This window comes from Rhipicephalus microplus, chromosome 3 (assembly GCF_043290135.1).
Source record: "Rhipicephalus microplus isolate Deutch F79 chromosome 3, USDA_Rmic, whole genome shotgun sequence".
Lineage (NCBI taxonomy): Eukaryota > Metazoa > Arthropoda > Arachnida > Ixodida > Ixodidae > Rhipicephalus > Rhipicephalus microplus.
Window position 1 is genome coordinate 178,406,697 of NC_134702.1, and position 25,199 is coordinate 178,431,895.

The 25,199-nt window shown below is 47.3% G+C and overlaps 1 protein-coding gene across 1 annotated transcript in view; it reads left to right on the forward strand.

The window, feature by feature from the left end:
* Window positions 1–25,199, forward strand: part of LOC119160954 (uncharacterized) — an 86,489-nt gene that overhangs the window by 21,485 nt on the left and 39,805 nt on the right. The window contains exon 2 of the mRNA XM_037413235.2: window positions 6,243–6,468. Within this exon, the coding sequence (XP_037269132.2) occupies window positions 6,243–6,468 (226 nt within the window). The remainder of the gene's footprint in view (window positions 1–6,242; window positions 6,469–25,199) is intronic.

Consider the following 25,199-nt stretch of genomic DNA (forward strand, 5'->3'; position numbering starts at 1 on the left):
ACATACCCCGCCAGTAGTAACGTTGGCGGATCCGCTCATACGTCTTTAGCGCACCGGCGTGTGCGTGTTGCGGTTCAGCATGAAAATATTTGCAGATATCAGACCGCATATGGCTGGGTATGACTAGCAGCCATTTACGACCCGTCACTTGATAGTTGCGACGGTATAACAGGCCATCCCGTATGGCGAAATGCGTTGCTTGGCGGCGAAGAGCACGCGGGTAACCGGAAGTTGATGCGTCAGAAAGCATATTCAATAGCGAGGCGATCCAAGGGTCCTTGCGCTGTTCGGATGGCATGTCTGTGACGCTGACGGCAGAGAGGGGAAGGTCCAGGGCTGATATATCCGTATCATCGGATTTCACGGGTGATCGTGAAAGCGCATCTGCGTCAGAGTGCTTTCGCCCCGATCGGTAGACGACGCGTATGTCGAATTCCTGGAGGCGTAGTGCCCAACGTCCGAGGCGGCCGGAAGGATCTTTTAGCGAAGCCAACCAACAGAGTGCGTGATGGTCAGTTACCACATCAAAAGTTTGGCCGTACAAATAGGGGCGAAACTTGTTTAACGCCCACACAATCGCGAGGCACTCTTTTTCCGTAACAGAATAGTTGGCTTCTGCCTTAGTGAGGGCGCGGCTGGCATAGGCGACCACATACTCCGTAAAACCTGGCTTGCGTTGCGCGAGTACTGCACCAAGGCCAACACCACTTGCATCCGTGTGTACTTCGGTTGGCGCAGTAGGGTCGTAATGGCGCAGTACGGGTGGTGAGGTAAGGAGTCGGCGCAGTGTTGCGAAAGATTCGTCACAGGCTGCTGTCCAATGCGAAAGATCTGCAGGGCCAGCAAGGAGTTTGGTAAGTGGAGCGATGATGGAGGCAAAGTTCCGGACAAAGCGACGAAAATAGGAGCACAGGCCCACAAAGCTCCGTAGTTCTTTAACAGTAGTCGGCTTAGGAAATTCGGCAACAGCACGAAGCTTGTCAGGGTCGGGAAGAATGCCGGCTTTCGAGACGACATGACCAAGTATGGTGAGTTGTTTAGCCCCGAAGTGACACTTCTTCAGGTTAAGCTGAAGCCTGGCGTTTGTAAGGCACTGTAGAATCTTGCGCAGACGAGTGAGATGCGAAGTGAAATCGGGTGAAAAAACCACAACGTCATCAAGATAGCACAAGCAAATGTTCCATTTGAGACCACGTAAAATGCTGTCCATCATTCGCTCGAATGTGGCAGGCGCATTGCAGAGTCCGAATGGCATCACGGTAAATTCATAGAGGCCATCCGGTGTGACAAACGCCGTTTTTGGACGATCAGACTCAGCCATTGGGGCCTGCCAATAACCCGAGCGAAGGTCAAGCGAGGAAAAGAATTCTGCACCTTGGAGACAATCGAGAGCGTCATCTATGCGGGGAAGAGGGTAAACATCTTTCCTCGTAATGTTGTTTAGGCGCCTGTAGTCTACGCAGAACCGGACTGAACCATCTTTTTTTTTGACGAGTACAACTGGGGAAGACCAAGGACTACAAGAAGGCTTGATGACTCCGCGCTGTAGCATGTCGTCTACTTGTTCTGCAATTACCCGACGCTCCGCTGGTGACACACGATAAGGGCGCTGGCGCAAAGGACTACTCTTTCCTGTGTCAATTGTGTGCACAACGGTGTTCGTTCTTCCTAGCACTGCTTGGGAAAAGTCAAACGAACGCTTGAATTCGTGCAGCAGGGTAACAAGCTGCTCTCGTTGAGCCGGGGCGAGATGGCTGTCAATAGAATGGTGAAATGCATCGGTAGACACGCTGTTCAAGGCAAAGTGAGGAACCAACGCGTTCAGCTCCATATTCGGCTTGGTGTCGAAGAAATCGGCAGGCACGATAGTACCTTCATCGATGAGCTGAATGTGGCCGAGCGTCTCGTTGCGGCGCAAACTGAGGGGGCACGAGTTGGGATTGGAAATAAATATCCCGGTAGTGTCTTGACAAAGCTCAAGAACGGCGAATGGCAGCGATGTGTGGTGGCGGCTACCGAAGATGTCAGATGGCGTGAATAGGACGGTAGCGTCAGAAAGTGAAGCACAGCAGGCAGGGACAAACTGGGTGCTGAAAAGAGGAAGGTCTATGTCCGTCGCGACGACAAGGTTAGCCACACTAGATACGGCCGCATCAACAGAAGGCGCATCACCAAACGGTAACAGCTCCACTTCGGCCCGAGCGCAGTCCACGACGGCGTGATGACGTGATAAAAAATCCCATCCTAGGATGACATCGTGGGAACATGAAGCCAACACGTGAAATTCAATGGTGTACAACACGTCTCGAATCACAACTTTTGCTGTACATGACGCGACGGGCTCAATTTGTTGGGCGCTCGCAGTACTAAGAGAAACCACGGGAGAAAGCATCGTCACTTTACGAAGAGAGCGGCAGAGTCTCTCACTAATCACAGATATCGCGGCACCGGTATCGATGAGTGCGAGTGTTCGTACACCTTCGACGATTACATCGATAAGATTGGCGGGAGACAGGCGAGGACTTGAACGATTAGACGATGACGCAGCTCGTGCCTCCGGAGCTGCGGCAGTTAGTTTTCCGTCTCAATGGAGGTGGGTCGTCGACGCATAGGCGACACGGAATGACGACTTGGTGAAGGTGAAGGCGAGCGGGAAGTAGAACGTCTAGAAGCGAATGTTCGGGCGCCGGAAGCAGTTTGCGCATCGCGTTCGTGAACTTCAGGTGGTACGTGAGGCGCGTGGTATGGAGGTCGAAACGAATAGTCAGGATATCTTGGTGCGTTAACTGTGAAGCGCCGACGACATAGACGTGCAACGTGACCTGGAATTCCGCAAAAGTAACATATAGGCCGGTTGTCAGCGGTGCGCCAAGGATTTCCGGCGTGTTGCTGTGGAAACGGCGCGGTGGACGGTCGCACAGGTTGTGGCGTATACAATGGCAGACGAGATGCAGGAGGCATTGCCGCGACGGCCGCATAAGTCAGTGGCGCGGCAACAGGCGTTGGTTGAGAGGCAGGCGTAGGTAATGGCAACGCCTCGGAGACCTGCTCCTGAATAGCCTGTCTTATTGTCGGCGTTAGGCGGTTCGTTGGTGCTTCGGTGGTCGGCAGATACGAGAGACATGAAAGCTGTCGTGCGACCTCTTCGCGTACATATTCTTTTATCTGCTCCAGCAGGGAGCTGTCACCACCGACGGCCAGGGCAGCGAGAGAGTCGTCTGCAGTCGTCGACCTCCGAACTGCTGCACGTTGTTTCCGAATCTCTTCCAAGCTCTGGCACAAGGTCACAAGTTCGGATACGGTACTTGGGCTCTTTGCCAGCAACATTTGATAGGCATCATCGTCTATGCCTTTCAAGATATGCCTGATCTTGTCATGTTCAATCGTCTCAGGGTTGAAGCGCCGGCATAAATCGATTACATCTTCAATATAGCTTGTGAAGTTTTCGCCCTGCCTTTGTGTACGTCTGCGTAGGCGCTGCTCAGCACGCAGCTTGCGCACTGCGGGGCGATTGAACACAGCTGCGAGGGTGGTCTTGAAACCGGCCCAAGTGATAAATTCAGTGCGGTGGTTTGTGAACCACAGGCTGGCGACGTCTTTGATATAAAATGGGACATACTCTAATTTCGAGGGGTCGTCCCACTTGTTGGCGGCGCTCACCTTCTCAAACAGCTGCAACCAGTCTTCCACATCTTGGTCCTCGGTGCCACTGAAGAAGGGCGGATCTCGTTGGCGCAGGGTGGTAGGCACGATGACCAGTTGAGATTGGGCCGTGCTTTGCTGGGTGGTGCCTTGCTCGGTCGTCTGATCAGGCATTGCTGATGTAGTGGGCAGCTTCCGGCTTCGAAGTTCCAGGTTTGCGTACCCAGCACACTTCCACCACTTTGCAAGGGGGTTTATTAGCGACGCCAGATAATAGGCAGACAGCCGGTACAGGAACAAATGCTCGGGCAGTCCAGTGTCTACAGCTCGTGCTCGCGCTTCGCACTCAGCGATGGTCCCACTATCATTGCCTTGTGAATTCCCCACTACAATAGGAATGTCAATAGCTTGAAGCACTGAAGAAGTGCTTGACGTCAGATAAAGAATTAAGAACCGTAGAATGTTTGTGTAAATTTGCCCTTGGAGGAGCAGCAATGGTTGAAAGTGTAGCTGGCACTGTTTCTTAGGCTTTTACTGACTGAAGTTTCTATACATTGGCCTGTAAAATGTGCTTTGAGTAAGAGCTTTGCACTACTAGCATAGTACATGGCAACTGATTACGCTCTCACTCAGCTTTGTCGAAGCAGTAGTAAAATTACAGTGTAATAAATATGAAAGTATGATAATGACACATTTGTTACTACAGAGTGGTTGTGAAACGACACGCGAGGCCAAGATATTGTCAACTCTAGCTCGCTTGTAGAATGACCGCATGTTAGAATATTCTAGTGTATCATCGCCATTTCAGTGCGCGTCGTACACATGTGGATTCACACAAGCATTTTCAGTATCTGATAACATTCTAATAATCATTCTGAATCCACGTACATAAAAATAGACTATGTCTGTTAGAAAAGTATTAGAGCTTTGGTGAAAGAAAAAGAACTGGCATAATTACAGCATTGGAAACTTAATCCCCCTCAAAGTAGTCCCCTTGGGACTCCACACACTTCTCGCAGCTGTGCTGCCATTGTTGGAAGCATTCTGAGAAGGCCTCTGTCGGAATAGAGTTTAGCGCTGTTGTTGTTGCAGCCATAATGCCCTTTGTCTGAAATGGCTCTATTTCAATGTCCTCATGAGTTTGAGAAACAGCCATATAGTTTGAGAAACAGCCAAGTGGCCATATCAGGAGAATATTGAGCCTGTTCAACTACAGGAGTCTGGCTTTTTTTTCTAAAAAGTCTGAACCAAATGTGAGGAATGTGCAGGAGCATTGTCGTGGTGAATTCACCAGTTTCCTGTTAACTACAGCTCAGGTTTCTTGTGCCTCGCAGCATAACATGGACGAGGGAGGACATCCCTGTAGTGCTCTTAGATGATTGTTTGACTTTTTTGGTGTGTACTCGTGGTGTACCACACCGCAGGAGTAAAAAAAACCACTCCGCACCACTTTGACGTTACTGTGCACTTGGTGGACCTTCTTTGGTCTTAAGGCGGTGACGTGAAATTCTTTCACCGGGACGACTGGGATTTGAATTCTGGGTTGTACCTGTATACCCAAAACTAATCATCATTGATAATGGTGTTTATGAAGTTAGGGTCACTGCTTGTGAAATACAGCATGTCCTGTGAGACTTCAACAGGAAGTTGCTTTTGTTCCTCTGTGAGCAGTTACGGTACGAATTTCTCCTCTACTCCCATCATGGGCAAATCTTCACGGTCACAACGGAATGTGCAGAGAAGGCATTCATGCCCATTTCTTCCCCACTTTCCTAGACAGTCACACGACGGTCCCACATCACCACAGTGTCTACTTCGGTAAGGACCAGGTCGCCTCGGCTTATTAGTGGCCGACCGGAGAGTGGCTTATTCTCCATCGATGTGCGGCCAGCTTTAAACTGGTTGGAGCATTTCTTAATCTGGCTGCGGCTCATAGCGTTGTCACCGAAAGTCTTCTTGATTTTTTGAATGGTTTTTACTTGGCTGTCACCCAGTTTTTGGCAAATTTCGATGCAGTAGCGCTGCTCCAGTCACTCCGTCATTTTCCTTGCAATGAAAAACCGACGAGACCTCTGCGCACTTCTTCACTAAAACGTTGTGTCCCAGCGACTGATGCTATTGGCAGGTGGGAAAAAATTCACGCTTGCGCACAAAGGCTTAAATTTGGATGACGCAAGCGCGATGTTTTCAAATTCATCAGGTGCTCAGAAAAATAAAATGCTAGTAGTGTGTTAGTTTGAGCAGCATTGATGGAAATTGCAAAAGGCAAAGTTTCTGAAAAACCTAGACCATGCAATTTCAGTCGTATAAGTGGTATCACTAAATTGTTTAAACATTTCTGGAGAATATCCATTTTAGTTATTATCATATCGTTCTGTTTTAGTTATTACCATAACTTCCTCTTTTATGGATTGGTAATTTAAATTTTTATAAACTGTCGCGGCTTCTTAGACAGTTGCTATCTAGAGACACAACCATCAGGCACACATCAGGATCAAGCCATTGTTGCAAAACAGATAGTGTAGGATTGCTTTCATTGTATTACAAAGCAATAACCGTCGGCATGATCACTCGTAACAACACTAGCCAATTTATTTCAGGATGACATTGCTACAGAGCCAGTACGTGATGAAGCATGGGGCCTGGCTCCTGAGTCAGGAAAACCCGTAGCAACATCAACAGAGCCAGCATGTGAGCTGGGCCGTGTCACCAATAAGTCCGTTCAAGTGCGGCTACCCACTCGCCATGAAGAAGCATCACAAGCAGATGAAAACAAGCTTCTGTCAACAAGTGCTACACAAACAGAGCCACAAGGTGCTTCTCCAGGTATGTCTCTGCATTTGCCGTTTCATAAATTTAAAAGAGTCAGTTTCACTGTATGGGTAAAGCAGTGAATGCTACAGGTACAAATTGAAATGGTATGCCAAGTTAACCTAGCATGGTAACGTTATTGAGCACTGCTTAAAAGACGAACGCTTTAGAAGAAGGATTAGACGAACATGAGCACATTGCACTTGTGTCTGTCTAGTCCTTCCTCTGAAGTGTTCGTCTTTCAAGCAGTGCGCTGGAACGTAACAATGAATAGCTACCAAATCAACCTAGCAAGTGCCCTTATTAGCCTAGCAGCTCACTTTTTTAGTATAGGATTTGGGATCACTCTACAAAATGTTTGCACAAGGGGAAGTTGTTGGCCTTTCTTTAGTCATATCTTTGCTCTTGGGGGACTGCTGTAAATTATCAACAGAGTGATGGGAGAGAGAAAACGAGCGGGGGGTGCACAGTAAAATTGAGAGGCAGGATAACGTTTGACAATTTCTCGCTCTGGCCATCGCACCCAATATGAAGCCTCATGCTAGTGGCTGAAGCCTTGGTAGTCGTTCGGGCATTTCTGTAGTGATTCTTGTAGCTTAGCAGTGGCCATAGCAATATGGTGTACTAGGCAGTAACCAGTCCTGGAAAGCAGACGTCGTCATTGAAGGGGATTGAGGCAATGGCTAAACCCTTTGCTGTCGAAAACTTTTACCCACTTTCCGGCTCTACCGGTTCAAAAGTATTTCGCCAGTGTTTGGCGCCGCGAAGAAAAACGCACTCTGAAATAAAAACTCACAGGATATTTATATTTGCTCCTGCATTCTACAGGCAACTCCTTTAGAGATATTGGGGTGTCGTATGATACCCTCAAAGCATTCTCCTGGGTGCAGGCTAGGGTTGTTGCTGCAGATTTCGCATAAAAACACAGTTTCTCTCCTACCTCCTTTTGTTTGCCTATCGCTACAAATGACACAGTCCCTGCTGCTTTGACCTTGGAGCTTGTAGATGTAGTGGCTCCTTCCATCTAGTCTTTATTTGCACCGTTTCCTTGCAGACAAATCTTGCTTTCAGGCTCCAGCCCTCACGTACTGCAGGTGTTGCTGTTCGTTCTGCCCATGATTCCGCAGCTGTATGCACCTCAAAATGACACTGTTGACTATAAAAACCTCCAGAAGCCAGAGAAAAAGCTTTCACGACATTTTCATCGTCTTGCGACAATGCATAGCTCACTCAGTAAGGATCCCCATGGCTAACCCATGTTTTCTGTGTAGACTCCCCCGCCGTCATCGTAGTCTACGGCACTCGCTCCTTTTGAATCACTGTTTTGACTCTCTGGTGGAGACATGTAGTACTCTTCCTGGCTAAAGCTTTTGCTGAAAGCACCACGTTAAAACGTATGCGGTGAAAACGTGGCCAGGCTTTTCAGCGAACCGGGTGCGAGGAAGTACGTTCTGGGCTCTGTGCTGAACATAGTTCTGCAACCTAGCGCAAAAAAAGTAAACCTCAACAAAGCTCACTTATTCGTCAAGATATGGTGCTTCATGTGTTTGAGAAAATGAGCGCGAATCGCAATGAGGAAACCGCGAAAATAAAACCACAAACACTCCTGTCGAGTCAAGATATGGTGCTTCATGTGTTTGAGAAAATGAGCGCGAATTGCAATGAGGAAACCGCGAAAATAAAAGCACGAACGCTCCTGTCGAGTGGTGCCTAACAGCAGACCGCTACAACTGTCCTAATTTGTCCGGCACTACCCGACAACGGGCCACAAAGGGTTAATGCCTGTGGTCCCGAGTCAAGCGGGCAGTGTCGATGATGTGGTTTAGCTGTGCCCGAGTGTTGTAGGGGCTGCAAATGCTACTGAGAGATTTCTTGACCACAGGGCTCTTAGTTTGAGCAGCAAGGGTGCATGTAAAAGGAATTGAGAAACGTTCAGGTCTGTAAAGCTCTCGCAGCTGTGCATGCTGCTGACGAGTATAGACATTTGAAGAAGTGTTAGGTAAATCGAATGTGTTAGAGATTGCAAAGAGATGGCAGCAATGGACAACAACAACAAGGGGAAACTGAAGAACTTCAAGAACTGTTTAAGGGGGGACGCGGCCTTTGAAAACCGAAAAATCGCGAAAAAGTCGATTTTTGGCAAACCACATATTCGGGCAGTATGTGTCATAAACTACCTTTTCTGTAAATATCAACGTCTAATTCGTCGCGAAACCATTTGAAATAAAGTTTAGAACATGCCGCGGCGGCCCTCGAGTGGCGCGCGAGCGCTCAAAATACCCCAACTTGGCGTGATCGCAGTTTCTCGACCGCTCGACGGAGCGCCGCCATTTTGGTGTTGTTTTGTTTGTGAATTCTTGTTCTTTCTTTCCCCGCCACCTGCGTCGCCGGCGGCAGCGCAGGAGAGGAGCAACCCGCTCATGATTGGAGGGCTCGCGAGAGCTTTCAAGTTTCCCGCGGCTGAGGCACGCAGCTGGGATTGGGCGAAGCACGCGCTCCCCAAGGACGCGGGGGAGCCCGCGACTGCCATTGGCTGCTGTGCGCGATGACGTAGCGCTCTTGCGCATAATACGGCCGATGCGGCCGCTCGTCTGCTGCTCCTCCGTCCGGCGTCTTTGTGTTCCGCTCGCTTCCGTGTATCGTTGCAGCCGTTCGCTTACTCTCCACGTTTCAACTGTCTTCGAAACGATTTTCAACCGTCTTTACGAGACGATTTTCAACCGTCTATACGAGACCGTTGTTGTGTTCGCTCACGATGCGCCCAACGAAAAAGAAGACGCTACAATCGTTCGGTGCAAGGAAGCGAGCTATGAAGCTTGTCCGCGCGGCGAGGCTCTCCGCTCGCACGTGCGCCGACGGTGATCGCACCGACGGTACCTGTGGGGCAGCTTCTGCTTCATCTACGCAAGAGAGTGGTCGCATCGACGCGCCTAGCAACGGGACTCCTGCTCCGCCGGTGCAAGAATTTGTCGTTACAAGTGCGCCTGGTGTCTCGTGCTCATCGACAGTGGCTCCCGCATCTTCTCTTTCATCGGCCTCGAGTGCGATCGCGTCGTCAACTGTGCATTTACGAACAAGTTTCCTGACGTGCGAGGAGAAAGAGCGGATCAACAACGCGCTGCTGTGCAAAGAGAACTTGGCGCTATGCCAGCGACGGAGCAGAAATTTCAGGCAATGGAGCGCGATCATGAAGCTGCCACCGCTACAAGTGAAGGCGAAAAATTTTTCCTTGTGCAAATAGATGCCCTAGACGACCTATCTCGGACCCCGTGCCACCGGTGCACCGCGATTGGGATGAAGGTACGAGAAGGCACCCAACTTGCACTTGCTGCAAAGCTTGAGCTAGTATGCTTGAATTGTGGAGTAGTTTCAAGCTCATGGAGTTCATCTCGTCAGGATGACACAAAGGCCTTTGATGTGAATGTAAGAGCCATTATGGCAACAAAACAAATAGGCAAGGGACAAACAGCTCTCAACGACTTTTGGGCACCGATGAACGTGTCCCATCGTGGCCTCCATCACAAGACTTTTCAGAAGCACCTGAAGAAATTCAGGGAACCGCAGGCACAATGCATAGAAAATTTCTATGCAGAATCTGCTTCTGCTGTAAAAGCCACTTACAAAGAAATGGATCAATATTTCACCAGGGATATAACAGTTTGTTATGATGGAACATGGCACAAGCGTGGGCACACATCCCATATGGGAGTCGGGGCAATTATGGAATACCATACGGGCCTTATCTTGGACGCCGTTGTGCTGTCTAATCAGTGCCTTGGTTGCCAAGTAGGGCCAAAGCCTGGAGATGCAGACTATGCATGCTGGCTGGAGAATCATGTGTGCCAGAAAAACACCGACTCTAAATCAGGGAGAATGGAGGTTGAGGCAGCTATCATCCTCTTTTCACGCTCACTGTCGAAGCACAACCTCCGTTACACAACACTCGTGTCTGATGGAGATAGTGCCACCTTCTCTGCCCTTGTACAAGAAAATGTTTATGGACTGGTCCCCATTTCAAAAGAGGAATGCCTGAACCACGTTCAGAAGAGGATGGGGACTGCACTTCGCAACCTTGTGCAGAAAAGTGACAAGGCTTTGGGAGGGAAGGGCAGGCTGACAAAGGCCTTCATCGACAAGTTGACAGATTATTATGGCTGGGCCCTACGGAACAATTCCGATGATGTGGCTGCAATGCGGCGGGCAGTGATGGCATCGTACCACCATGTGACGTCGACGGATGAGGAGCCGCACCACGACTTGTGCCCAGAGGGTGCAGACTCCTAGTGTCGTCACAATGCCAGCAAGATTACCGGTGTTCCACCTCCGAAGCATTCGTACAAGCTGCCACGCTATGTTGCAGATGCACTTCTACCCATTTATGAGAGGCTCTCACAGGCTTCTCTTCTGCAACGCTGCCTGGGAGCAAAGACGCAGAATGCATCAGAGTCCTTTCACTCTGTGCTGTGGTCCCTCATGCCCAAAGAGCAGCATGCGTCACTGATTGCTGTGGAGACAGCACTGCATGATGCAGTGCTAAGATACAATGCTGGCTGCTACAGGGCCACCCAAGAGCTAGCTTCATCAGTGGGACTAACACCTGGCCACCTGGCCATTCAACGGGCAGCCGAGAAAGATTCTCTGCGCTTGAAAAAGGCTAAGAAGCGATCCCTAGAGAAGATGGAAAGGCGGCAAAGAAAGAGAGTGCCAAAGGACACCTCCAGTTACGCTGCAGGTTCATTTTAGAACTGCCTATGTGCTCAAAACTTTCAAACGCCGTTTTCTCAAAATGACTTTTTTGGCTAGTGAGGCTGCTTATTCCAACCATATCTCTGGAACCACTCATTGGATTTCCATAAGTCTTTTTTTATTATGTACATGAATAAATTTCTGAGGGGGTGACAAGCCCATTTTTTCAATATATTGTGTGTGTTATTTATTATATTTAAGCAAAATTTGATTGATAATATCCTAATCACGAACACAAAGATTGATGGTCTGCTAAAACTTTTCAGCAAGGAAATTTAAAAAAAGGGCTCTGTTACCCCCTGGAGTATCAATCTGGGAATCATCATAGTTAATTTCACAGTTCCAGCACCTTTTGAAAGTTCTCCAGGCCTGGAATAAGAGAACCATGTGCACTACCCTGATATTCTGCTGTAACTTGAAAACCAGTGAACATAACTTGATGAAATTTTGTAGTTCTTTTAATGCTTTTGCTATAAGTCTATCCTGAAAATTTCATTAAGATATCTCAATAAACAAAAAAGTTGGTATCTGATCGTAGCCTCCCCCCTTAAGAATTATGAAAAACCCACCATTGAGGTGCTTTCTATGGGGTCATTAGGACTCAACCGGCGCCACCTACGGAAAGCTCTAAAATAATTTTTCAGCTCACCTCTGGATGGACTTCTTATGCATAGTTGCTTATTTTACAAACTTTTGGGGGTTTCAACGCTTGGCATGCTCATGTTGAGCTGCAGCATTTATATCTAATATGCAAACATCTCGTCGTTTAAATGTACACATCGTTTTTTTACTCTGAACAGTTTTAAAGCGTATATGTTTAATATTGAATAAGTTTATCCGCATAACTACTATATGCAAAGTGCTTGAGGAACTTTTGCGGCGTACATGTTGAAACTGCGTTCGAAATGTGCGATGATTTGAAGTGGCGCAAACAAAAAACAGCTTGTTAATGGTTCATCCGTTTCGAAGCCTACGTGTGCCAAATGGACACTATTTGTTTTCTGTGAATTCTGAGAAGATTTTGCGATATTTTTGCTCAATAACCGGCTTGGTTGTGTTCGGATTATTGCATCCACAGTGTCACAGCTGTCACTTTATATTCAGTTTCTTTTAGTGAGTTGCACAATGTGTATTCAGGTGGTTTCAGCTGGACCGATAGCATGGCATGCACTCGTCAGTGATCCTATAAAATCTCAAAATGTCGTTATAAGAATAAACTGGCTACAAGGACAATACCCCTGAAGAGCTTCGAGATGCACGTCCAAACACCTGAGTTTTTTTCAGTTAAAGAACCCAAGGTCCACGTGCCATGCATCGTGCCTCTTTTTTTCCCTTTTTAAATGTGCATTACGTTTGCGGCTATTAACAGCGTGCCCTCATTTCCTGGTATAGCCATATGTCCTGGGAACCATTAGATTTGGACATTACGCCCTTGTTCTTGCAGACGAAGCATGTAAAAATTTTTTTCAACAGCACACGTAGTTGTGCAAGTGTGTTTGCACATGCGGGAGGCATCTTGGGAGTCTTTAAGTACAATTAAACCCTTTATAAAAAACTAATATATGAGACAAATGGCTAAAAAAGACACCAGTAGCCTACAGTAAAATATGAATTGATAAAAGAATTCCTACATGGTGCCCTACCTATAAAAGACATCTGATATAGGAGGCGAGAATGGCTGCCCAGAGCATGCCTCTTATAAAGGGGTTTAACTGTAGTCTGCGTAGATGTTCAGCATCTCTTGGCAAGTGAGTGGCAGACTCGACATGTTTGAAAGAAAGCTTAGATAGCGTCCCAACAGTACAAAAGTGCTCATCACTACGCTGTCCCAAGGTCACTGGCCAACGTGGCCGAGGTTGGGCATAGGTTGGCTGCCGAGTTTTGCCCACTAATGGGGATGACACCGGCCTCGCGTTGGCTGATGTTATGGCCACCGACGTAGGGACGACCTTATTAGCTGACCTGACCGAGTGCCAGCCTCTGTAGGGCCACATTCGGCTCGGTGAGATATACGAAATTATTCGATTCTATCCCGCTTTTGATTGTAACGCGCACCCGGTTTCCAGGACAAAAAGAGAAGTAAAACATCAATTGTAATGCGCACCCATTTTTCGCGACAGAAGAGATAAGAATAAAGTCAGTAGGATTCAGCCTTTGCACATTCAGAAGAACAAGTATTTTGGGTTTTAATGCACTGAAGTTTCGAAAGATAAAACACAAAGCCAGACAGCTGGCCCTGCTGCTAAAACTGCGACCACCATGGTGATGTTACGAGTCCCGTAATGGGTCAGTCCTCGTCACTGTCGGACAACTCCTCATCGCTGTAAACGGCCCAAAACATCTCATCCTCGGTATCCTTCATGGCATTTGAGATGACACATTTCTTGAATGCCCCAACGACCATGGCTGATGGCATTGCACACCACACATCCTTTACCCATGCAGCGAAGTCTTGCAGAGTGGCACGCTTAATCCTGTTGCTTGGCATGAAATCGTGTCATTCATTGATCAGCCAGTCGGTGTACATCAAGCAGTTGAAGTTGTGACATCGTGCTGCCAGGTATGATTACAAGGTCCGTATTGCACGAGATGAGCTTTTATTCTTGATCCGCTGGTTGAGATCGCACATGAACGCGTCGAACATGAGCATCGCTCACAGGCCCAAACTGGCGCCGGGCTGCTTCCGCCAGACATGATCAATCCAATCCGGTACCAAGTCCGTTGTCATACAACCTTTCTCGTTGGCTCGCACGATGACACCATTAGGGAAAACGACTCCTTTTGGGAGCATCTTCCATTTAAGTATCAGGTGTGGGGGAAGCTTGTGCTCATCTGACGTGCAACAGAGCTTTGCCAGATGTCATCGCCGAACGTCAGCACGCGCACTTGCTTTGCCCCCTTCTTCTCGACAGTTGTTGTCCCAGGCATGTCGAATCATAGAGGCATCTGATCGTCATCCCCTATTTGCCCAAGGAAGTAGTTATTGTGTGACAAGTTTAGGACGAACCTCTGAAAACTGTGAAGCTTTTCTTCATACTCTTCCGGCAACTTCTGGCATATCCCCGTTTGCCTTCGGAGAGAAAAGCCTTTCCTCTGTGTGAAATTTGTTAGCCTGCACTTGCTCGCTTTGAACTCGCTCTGCGTGAGCCCTTTTTCTAAAGCTAACAGCATAGGCCGCACCTGGAGCAGATCTGTCTTCACGGGCCACTGTGCCGCTCGCTGCTCGAGCACATACTCGGTAAGCAACTAGTCGATTTGCAGAAACCGTTCCTACTGTGGTCCACTGAAGCCTTTATGTGAAGCTTTGCTGTCGACAATTTTCTGCTTTTGTTTCTGCCAATCTCGCTTGCACGTTTCGGGAACTCTGAAGGACCTTGAAGCAGCCTGATTGCCGTCCGCTTCTGCACACGCGATGACTGTTCTTCTAGAAGCAGCATCGTGGTGCACTCGTCGAGTCATTGGAGTCGACCGTTCCATGCTGTCGATGTGAAAGCATAACAAGGTGACGAACTCCTCAGCACGCATGCGAAGTGCCGCACAGGGGAAACACAATGGCAGAAATGGCTGACGCGCGTAGGAGGTGCACATTATATTCAAGGAAATACAGTAGTACGTGGCCGGCTGGCAGCTATCAGGGCATAGCCTGGGGGGTAAGGTGGGTTCTAACACCTCCTGAATTTTTTATAATTTGCCTGTGTACTGTAGCGTATAGGCCTACATATGCAGGCACACCTACAAACACCCACGAAAATGCATTAAGGGGGGATGCTACACCTTCCAAAAACTCTTTTATTTTTACGAGTACCTCAGTCAAATTTGGAGAGCCTATGTAGATTTTACTGCTGATTTCAAAAATCTAATTCTTTTTTTGCTGTGACTATTAGTTTTAAAGATATAATGAACAGCACCTTTTTCAATTAAGGCCTAATTAGCTAATTAACTGTAACTTGGATATTGATGTGCAACCTATAGAACCAATTCGGTATGTTCACCGTGTGCAATAAAGTATAAATCATTGTTCTGGGCTATTTCGAAGCAAAGTTGTGGGATGTTGAATATGACATGAAAAATTTGCCCATCTACACTTGAAACAAAAGATCCATTTAGAGAATTTTCTCCAAAAATTATTACAATAAAATTTACTTTACGACACATCCCCTGCATTTATCTTCGAAACAAAAAAAAAATCGTAATGATAACCCAGATAGAACAAGAGATATTGCTCCGGCATAATGGGAAGCACATGAAAATTGTCGTTTTGAGAAATCGAGAAAAAACGTGGGCACACATTTTTATTGCAGAAGATGCAACAAGACAACCTCAAAACGCACCAGAAGCATAGTCTGAATGCATTCTGTGCTCATGCCTCCTCTTCACTAGCTTCCGGAGTTCCAATGAGGCTGTTCTTTTCTTGTTGGAGACAATGCTGCGACGGTGGTCTTTTTCTCTCGCTCTCCTGGCACCAGTACTTGTCGCATTCATGTCCATTTCACCTAAGATTGCCGTTGCAGAATTCAAATTGCCCGTGTTGAAGCGCAGCACTGCTTCTGCAACAGCTGCTTCAACAGCGAACAGGGACGCATGGTGCTCCTTGGGGGCCAAACTCCAGATTACCGAATGTAGGCTCTCGTTGGAGTTCTGCGTTTTGCCGCGTTCGCACCTCTGAAGCAGGGCTCTTTCCGAAAGCCGGGTATAAACCGGTAGTAATGCCTCTGCCACGTCTTTCGGTAGATTGTAGGCATGCCTGGGGTCGGGCTCACCCTTTGCTTTTGCGGCATTGTGCCGACACCATGAAGTTTCACCAGCTGGGCACAGACTGTGGTCCGAGCATTCATCAGTGGAGGTGACGTGGCGGTATGTGGCCATCACAGCCTTTTGCATCTCGCCCACGTCACCTTCATGCGATTTCAGAGCCCGGCCATAATATGTGCTCAGCCTGGTGATCAGCTCACCTGTGAGCCTGCCTTTCCCACCAAGGCCTCTTTTCCCATCGCACTTTTGTTTGTGCACCAGGTTTCTTAATGCGGTGCCCATCCGTTTCTGTACATGATTAATACAGTCTTCCTTCTGCACGTCAATGTAACCATACACCTTGGCGTCTTGTATGGCGCAAAATGTCCTAGAGTCTCCATCAGACAGAATAGTTGTGTAGCGCAGGCCATGGCGTTCAAGCGACCTCTGAAATAGAATTAGAGCCGCCTCCACTTCCATTTGCCCCGCTTTGCTGTTCGTATTTTTTTGGCATTTGTGGTTAGCCTTCCATTCTTGATAGCCCTCACTACTAGGCTTTGGGCCCACCTCGCAGCCTAGGCAAAAGTTGGAAAGAACGACGTAGTCCAACACGTAGCCACTAAATAATTCGATAACTGTGCCCACGCCGATGTGGGAAGAATGGCCTCGCGTCTTCCACGTGCCGTCGTAGCTAACGGCAATATTGCCCCGGTGGCCGAAGCACAAGTCATCATAAATTGTTCTAACCTTTTCCGCACATTCGCTCATAGCGGACTCAGCCGCTCGCGTTGCAGCGGGTGCCAGCGTGATCTTCAAATGCCGCTGAAACGTCTTGTGGTGCATACCGCGGTGTGAGATGCCCATTGTTGCGAAAATATCGTTCATTTTCGTTTGGCCGTTGCCGGTAGCCACCATCGCCCTCGAAGCGAGAAGATTTACTTCAAACGGATTGCACGTTTTCGGGCCGTTCGCGCGGGGCGAAGTCCATTCATTCGCGATCTCGCCGCACCTTTCACACTGCACTAGCACTTTCACGGCAAGTCCGTAGTCCCGATCCCCTCTGACGATCGTAGCCGGTCCGTGGCAGGCTTTGCAACACAAGGCACCCATTATCGCGTTTAGGATATCTAGATGCATAAGCAGATAAGGAGCAGCGTGGTCCGAGTCCTGTGCGGTTGCCTCGCTACAACTCGCGGTGAAAAAGTCAATTTTCCGTGCAGTTGCTGGCGCCGATGAAAGCCGGTCGAGCGTCGCTTTCTCTCGGGCATGATTTTCTTCAACTTCGGCGTTTGTCACCACCTTGGCGTCGATTCGTAGTCGTCCCGAGTTCGCTTCACCGTCATCGTCGTCGGAGGCAACGCGCTCGGTCGCACCATCGCATAACGGCCGCGGAGCGTCGACACATCGTTCGTCGGAGTCAACCAAGGGCTCTGATGACTTCGTAGACTTTCTCCCACGACCTTTGCGTTTCCTGCGACCAAATGCGTGCACGGTCCGATACTTTTTTGCGTTTCCAGGCATGGCGATACGATCAGAAGCTTCAGAGTGCTCTGCCGATTTCGAGGCGTCACAGCGGTAACCCTTTCAAAATGGCGTCGGGTCGCGTATGCAGGCGCAAGCCGCGAGCTTCCAGCCAACCGGAAAGCGCCATTTCAGTCACGTGCGCCGTTTAGCCAATGGCAGTGAGCGCGGCTCTTCGTCTTTGAGGCCCCGTTTTTCGAGCCGGGGAAACGCTCAATGTTGCTTACTGAATAAAAAAAAACAGCTGAAAACGCGTTCTTTCAAACAAGACCAAAATGGCGCCGATCGAGCGCGTAGTTCCCACGTATCGTAGAGCCGAAACCTGCGCTATTCGCCCTCAATTTAAGGGGCAGGACGCCCGTTTTCGGTTTTTTAAAGTTGAATAACGATAAAAGTTGATGGTATTCGGCTATGAAATTTTGTAAATAGGTGCGCAATGATGTCGGGAACGCGAAAAGAAGGTCTGCGAAAACTCGATTTTTTGGCTGATTTTCGGTCCCGAAGTGCCGCGTCCCCCCTTAAGTATGATTGCACCCCCCCCACCATCAAATAAAATTGCAGGTCACGCTAGCAGCCGCTGCGGCAGTTCGTACATACCATGAACTATAGGAGCATCAATGAAGCTCACCTCACAGCTACATGGACCTAAAATTTTCGTATTTACACAAATTCTTCACGCAAAGGCTCATGGTGACTCGTGGATACTATTTCCATGACGCCTGTGCCATCAGCCGCCTTCCTGATCCTGGTCTTTGACCAGCCATTTTTCACATCGCAGATGCCCTGCATTCACGCACTAACACGATTTATCATGAGACAGCCTGAAAACACGAGGAAGTTATTAAATACAAAAAAGTCACAATGAGATTAGCAAACAAGGCTTTCAAGCATGACTCCGAGATTTTAGAAAAAGAACTTGACATGCTTCCAAGCTAATAAGTACGACAAGAGGTAAATAGTAGATTGAGACGCTCGTTTCCTTGCTGTTACCAATTAAACCAACAGACAGTCCAGCCAAGCAAAAGATAGAGGAAACTATTTAGTTTTTTTTTTGTTTACAGTAGTTTAAACAGTATGACCTACGCTGGAAAGAGCTAAATTTGCCGCAAAATGGGGCTTTCCGTCAGTGGAATTACAGCCCACCGGCCTTGCAAATGCATGTCTGATGCTGACAGCAGATGTTGCAGATTCACTGACAGCAGATGCAGCAATATTTTGAGCCTAAAAATGGTAGAAGTTATACATAGCATGCAAAAAGGCCACGTGGTCACTCATTCAAAGGTAGTGTTCAAATTTAGCTTTGCGTGCAGTGGTACAAGTTTTGCAAACCATGTCATGCTATCACTATAGCTCGAATAGTGGAACAATGCGCTCGAATACTGCGCCACAAATACGGGGCTTCTCTTTAGAACACCCCACGGTGTCAGTAATCAAAATGTGGTTTCGTATTGTCAGTGCGTTGTACGACCAAGCTTGCACCTCTCATTAGCAGCAAGAAGAACAAGAGCTTGCCTGGAATATTCTACCGTCTTGTTAAGAAAGAATTTCACTACATGCCATTCTTTAAGCCTTACACCTCTAAGCCTGACACGATCGCTGCAGAGGAGTGCGTATAAAGGCTGACAGGATTGCCTCAACCTTGCTTCTTTGGCGGTCACAGATGGCTAACACCATTCACAGAACATAACATTGTACTTTCTGTGTCGTCTTAACGTTCCTTTTACGAAGAATCGGGGCATATATGCTCACTGAACTTGGAACCATGCTGTTCAGGCGCTAGCTGCTGTCTCCTGCCAAATCAGCTGTCTAAGTGGTTGCAGCCGCCGCTACTATTCCACAGATGCGTATCTTCATCTAGATTGCAGTTGTGTATTTTAAAAAGACGGGAAAAAAAATTAAATTTTTGGTTGTGGAACAATTACACTAGTCAAGCCCCGCTGCAACGAACACCGCTTCAAAGAAATTTCCACGGTTCCCCATCAGCAGTTCATAGGAGTCAATGCATAAATATTGTCACCACAACGAACACCTTGTTTTCCGCATCCTGCTTCAACAAAACTTCACGATGCAGTTCCAGGCTCAGATATTTATTGCTATACAGTAAACACAATCTTTGTCATTTTGATCCATTTTGAAAACCTGAAAATATGTCGACAAAGTCTAAAATACGTGTTGGCACCACCAGAAACCGCCGCTGTTCAGCAAGCATGGGCGCTGCCATTGCTCGATAGTGATGGCAATGAGACTGCTCTGCTTTTGCCACTGGCTTGCTTTTGAGCCACAGACGATTCGAAGCTGAAGCTCAGTCGCTCAGTTCATGGTTTCCTTCACGCAGCTACTGCGTGCAACTGCGGAACGTTGCCTTTTCCGATGCCAATGCTTATCATTTTGTTCGAGCTTGACCAGATAGCCGCAAAACGCTTTTGTGGCGTGTGTGGGCAGCCGGGCGACAGCTTGCAGAAGATAGCGCCATCAATCACCGAAAATGAGTAAAGTGCAACAAAGAAGCTGTTTCTAAACAATGTATGCATATGTCAATTGGAAAAGGCTAAGCTATCTAACGTTTTTTTTTTGCATTACCACACTTTTTGCTCCTCCCGAAAAAGTTTTTATAAAATTTACCCAGCATAATACATTCACCCCCAACTTTGCTCTGATTTTTAAAGAAAAAAAATACATTCATTACGCGAGTAAGTGCGGTAGTCTGAGTAGATAAGAAACATAGCTAGGAGCAGATTAGAAACAATACTTTCCACCAAGAATACTTTCCACCATTAACCGTGCTGCACACGCAATAATCACTGAGAATTGACAGAGCCATAATGGGCCAAATGAATGGTCATTGAACACCAAGTAAGTCCTATTTTCATACTTTGCAAAAAATCCAGCATTAAAAACTTCAAAAATCAAATAGGCGAATTGTTCTAACATTTAAAATGCTGTTCTTGTGACGTAAAGAAGGTCAAAGCTGATGAACGTGCAGATTGTAATCAGTCACATATCAAAGTCATCACAACAGCAGCTAGTATGACCAAAAAGTCTGGCATGCATTTCACCAGAATAGTCTGCTTGTAAGGTAAAAATATACAACTATATCAGATATATACAAAAAGTGCTAGTATGTGAAGCATTGTCAATAATATAGTATAGAGCTACTATACAAGTCGTATACTAGTAGACAGTGTACAGATTGTATTTGTTTATATATTGGGCTTGCTGGGTGGTCACATGATGTAGTTCAGTGCTTTTTAATTTCCCCAACGCCACTTCACAACAAGTTCGAAGCAGTTACTAGCAAATATTGCACTTCAAAGCAGTATGGAGCAGTATTTCTCTTTTGGAACAATTGGAGCAACATGTTCATCACTGTTCTTCTTGAGTTCACTTGATCGTTCATGTCAATTCGTTTCGGGCCTTCAGTACACTTTTCGTGCATCTTTGATATACAGTATTTGTTTTCCTTTGTTTTAACTAGCCGTGATTTTCAGTCCTTACTTGTGATACGCAAAGACATTAAGATGCACTTGTGATACGCAAAGACATTAAGATGCTGTATACGTCAATTTTTCACATGCAATCTCACACTGCTTGCTGTCAATTAAAAAAAAACGTCAATTTTTCACATGCAATCTCCCACTGCTTGCTGTGACTTCTCTGTTCATACCTTTTTACCTTGTTTATGATCAATTAGCTGTATAATTGCGTTCTTTTGCTTTTTATTTACTAGCTAATTATTTCAACAATTACTTTGCCATGTGCAGTGCCGAGTGCTGTCGCATGCAGCACTAAGGTTCCGTATACAGTGATTTCTCACATGTATTCGCGTTTTGTTTCATTTACTTTTACATCATTTTAATTTCACTCCTTACCAAGCCTCGCAGGGGCGTCTGTACAAACAGGCGTTTGGTGTATAGCCACGCCACGGACCCAAGCCAACGGGGGGTTTCAATCTCCTCCAACGCCTAACCATGCATGGCCGAGTCGTGTTTGTGGAAAAGGGGATTTTGGTAGTTGAGCCAACGCCGGTTGATTCGATTTTTAAGGCTGCCTGGCAGAGGCAAAACACCCCTTTGGCCCTGGCTCCACGTAGATGGCACCCCTAGGCTCACCCACCCAGGGGAAACCGGCAGTTGCCTTTTCCTATCTTTCTCTCTACCTACACTTTCGTTTTCCCTCTCACTTTACATTTTTCCTGTCTTCTCCTCTCTTCTAGTTACTTTCAATTTTCCTGGCAGCAAGGGTTAACCTGTGTGTGGTCATCTAACCTTGGTATACCACATTAGGTTATAGCGGCGGCGGACGACTGGTGTCGTGCAGACTTTCTTATGAAGCTTTGCCATGCCCCCTGTAGAGCTCCGTGGTAATCGGTTGGCGCTGTTGCCGAACTTTCAAACTATCTAATGGCGGAAGCGTTCTCGCGACTTCCTGATCGACCTCAAAAAAAGGTTGCGCTGAAGTTCCATTTCAATTAAACCTCCAAATCGACCTTAACAACTTCCCCCGTTTCCATATTTTGCATAGCGAAGGAAGTTCAACTCTGCGCAAACTGTCCCCCTTTTTGCTGGCGAAATCTCTAGCCGAAGCAATAGGAAAAGAATACAAAGCATCAAAAATGAACACCGCGGACCTTGCGATAGAACTAAAGAAGAAAGAACAAGTAACAAAGCTCTGTGATATAGTCAGTATCGGAAACATCGATATCAAAGTCACTGCTCACCTATCTCTAAACACATGTAGGGGCGTTATTTCGGAAAAATATTTCCTGAACCTGAGCGACGAGGAGCTCTTCGAGGATTTCCAAGATCAATGTTTAGTAAAAGTCCAATTATTAACAATCAGACGAAACAACGAACAACTCCCAACAAAACACATCACCTTAACCTTTAGCACAAGCTCACTTCCTATCTCCCTCAAAGCAGGATACCTGAAAATAAATGTCAGACCATACATACTGAGCTCGAGGTCCTGCTTCAAGTGCCAGAGGTTCGGCCATGCTTCACAATCTTGTAGAGGTAAAGAAACCTGTGCCAACTGCAGCGCAGATGACCACATGTTAGAGAAATGTCAGGAATCTCCCAGCTGCGTGAACTGCAAAGGCGACCACCTGGCCTATTCCAGATTGTGTCCTTGCTGGAAAAAAGAAAAAGAAATAGTTGCTCTAACAGTCAAAGAAAATCTAACCTTCTTTGAAGCGAGGAAGAGGCTCGGGCTCTCACCACAGAAAAGCTATGCCAATGCGGTGTGGCAGGGGGAAACACTGCAACGGCTTCAGGAGCCTACGGGGATTGCAGCCAGTGGTCCCGTAGCAGCTCTACCTGCCCCCTTAGTGGTAGCAGCCAGTGCTGCTCCACCATCAACAACCAAAGCAGCCCTACCTGCTTCGGTTGTGCAGGACCCACGACTCAGTCGCACACCAAAGCCTGAAATGCATGTCTCGCGGCGTCAGAGGCTACTGATCCTCCAGCGCCTCTGACAAGGGAATGGAGGTCGACCCTAAAATCTCGGTATCATTGACACCGAAAGACCAGTGCTCTCTCGAGCGCGCCAAGCGGGACAAGACCCCAATGCTGCAACCCAAGTGATAACCTGAGTGGTTATCACTCTTCATGAACCAAGTTTTTACCATATGTCACCTACTATAATTTTAACAATCAATTTACATCATTAGTAAATTTGCTTCCTTTTAATTCCATCATGTCTTTCATTATTCATTGGAACGCCAGAGGCCTACTTCAAAACTTAGGTGACATTAAAGACATCTTTAACAAATTTTTCTCGATAGCATTTTGTCTCCAGGAAACAAATATGGGAGTAAAGCAGACTCGTTTACTAAAAGGGTATACAGTTATCCGTAAGGACCGGCAACAGTTGCTCTTTATCGGGAGGCGTTGCAATTGTAATAAAAATCGGCATTTCCACCTGAGCAATCACGTTAAACACCCCTCTCGAGGCTGTGGCAATCCCCATTATAGCACACAAAACTATAATCATTTGCACCATTTACATTCTCCCAATGAACAAATGACACTACAAGAACTCGAGGACTTGACTGCCCAACTTCCAGAACCGTTTGTTCTCTTAGGAGATTTTCATGCCCATGGTACACGATTGGGCAGGGACGAAACGGACGAGAGAGGGAAACTCATCGAAGATTGTATTTTATCGAATGACATTTGTCTTTTAAACTTCGGCACACCAACATGCTTTTCATCAAGTTCAGGCAAGTTTAGTTGCCTCGATCCAGAATCACCATCTGTTTTGAATGATTTCAAGTGGGAAGTCCTCCACTCAAACAGCAGTGATCACCTACCTGCAATCATCTAACTGCCATCCTCACTATTCACCATCACCTCTGAACCACGCTGCTGGCTAATTCATCTTGCGGACTGGCCACTCTTTTTAGAGAATGCGAAACTCGAGGACACCATCTCGCCAAATCAGACCATCAATGACATAAATGACAAAATCACAGATGACATAACTGCAGCCTCACAAGAAATGATATCACAATCATCAAAACATGTCCAAAATAAAAGGAATGCACCGAAGCAAAGAAACTGCAAAATAGAGCTTGGGGTGTCCTGAGGAGGTACCCCAGATATAGTAACCTCGTGAACTTCAAGCAGGTTTAAGCGAAGGCGCGATATATTTGTAGACAACGCAAAAAGACATCATGGCGCAATTATATATTTTCCATAAATATCACTGTCTCATCTAAACAATTGTGGGACCAGTTGAGGAAATTTAGAGTAGACTACTCAGCCAACACTATCCCCATACTTACAAACCCAGACATCCAGACTACAACACAAGAACAAGCCAACATATTAGGGAAACACTTTTTCAACATTTCTAGTTCAGCCTACCAATCAGTCAGTCAGTCTGTCAAAGAACTTTATTTGGTCCTGAGAAGACGAGAGTGCCCCCGTCAGGGGGTACCGTCTGGGGGCCCTGCCCACGATAGTACCGGGACGTTAAAGCTCTCGGCGACCTTGCGGGTTCTCTGGACAGCCCTTAGCTGCTGGTCCTTTGCGGAGCTGGTAATAAGCCGGAGCCAGTCTTCCTCAGTTGAGGGAGACCCAGAGTCCCCGTGCAAGTCGTGACACTGCCGCAGCATGTGCTGGAGGGTGCACCTCGGATGACCACAGCGCGGACAACGTGGGTCTATTCCGTATATGAATTTTGACCAAATAAATGGACATGGATACTTGTTTGTTTGGTGCATTTGCAGGGTGATTGCCTGTGGTGTGTTTAAGTGTGGGTGTGAAGGCCTAAACTTCCTACGCCCTAGCTTATAGTGCTTACAAACCTCGTTGAAAGTGAGAAGAGGGTCCCTTCGCCACTGCCCTCCCTCAGCCTCCGAGTGCCCATTCCAGCACGGTGTGTGAGACCTCGCGCCTGGGAGTGTGCAAGTTCATTGGCGTTTGGGATGGTTTCGTGAGCATCACTGCCCACATGACCAGGGAACCAAATTATATGCTTTTTGCCTGTCCAAGATGCAGCAGAAAGAACGCGCACGGCTTCTGTGCACACCGAGCCTTTCATAAATGCTCTAGAGCGGCTTGCGAGTCCATGTAAATAGTAGAACAGTTCGTTGTGGTCATGGCGATGGCCACTGCCAGCTGTTCGGCTTTGTCGGCATCCGAATTTTTGAGCGTAAGTGATGTTAGCAGCTCTCCCCGTAACGACGTAGCTGCTTAAACAAAGTGATTGGAAGCTGCGTATTGCGCTGCGTCAACGAAAGCGAC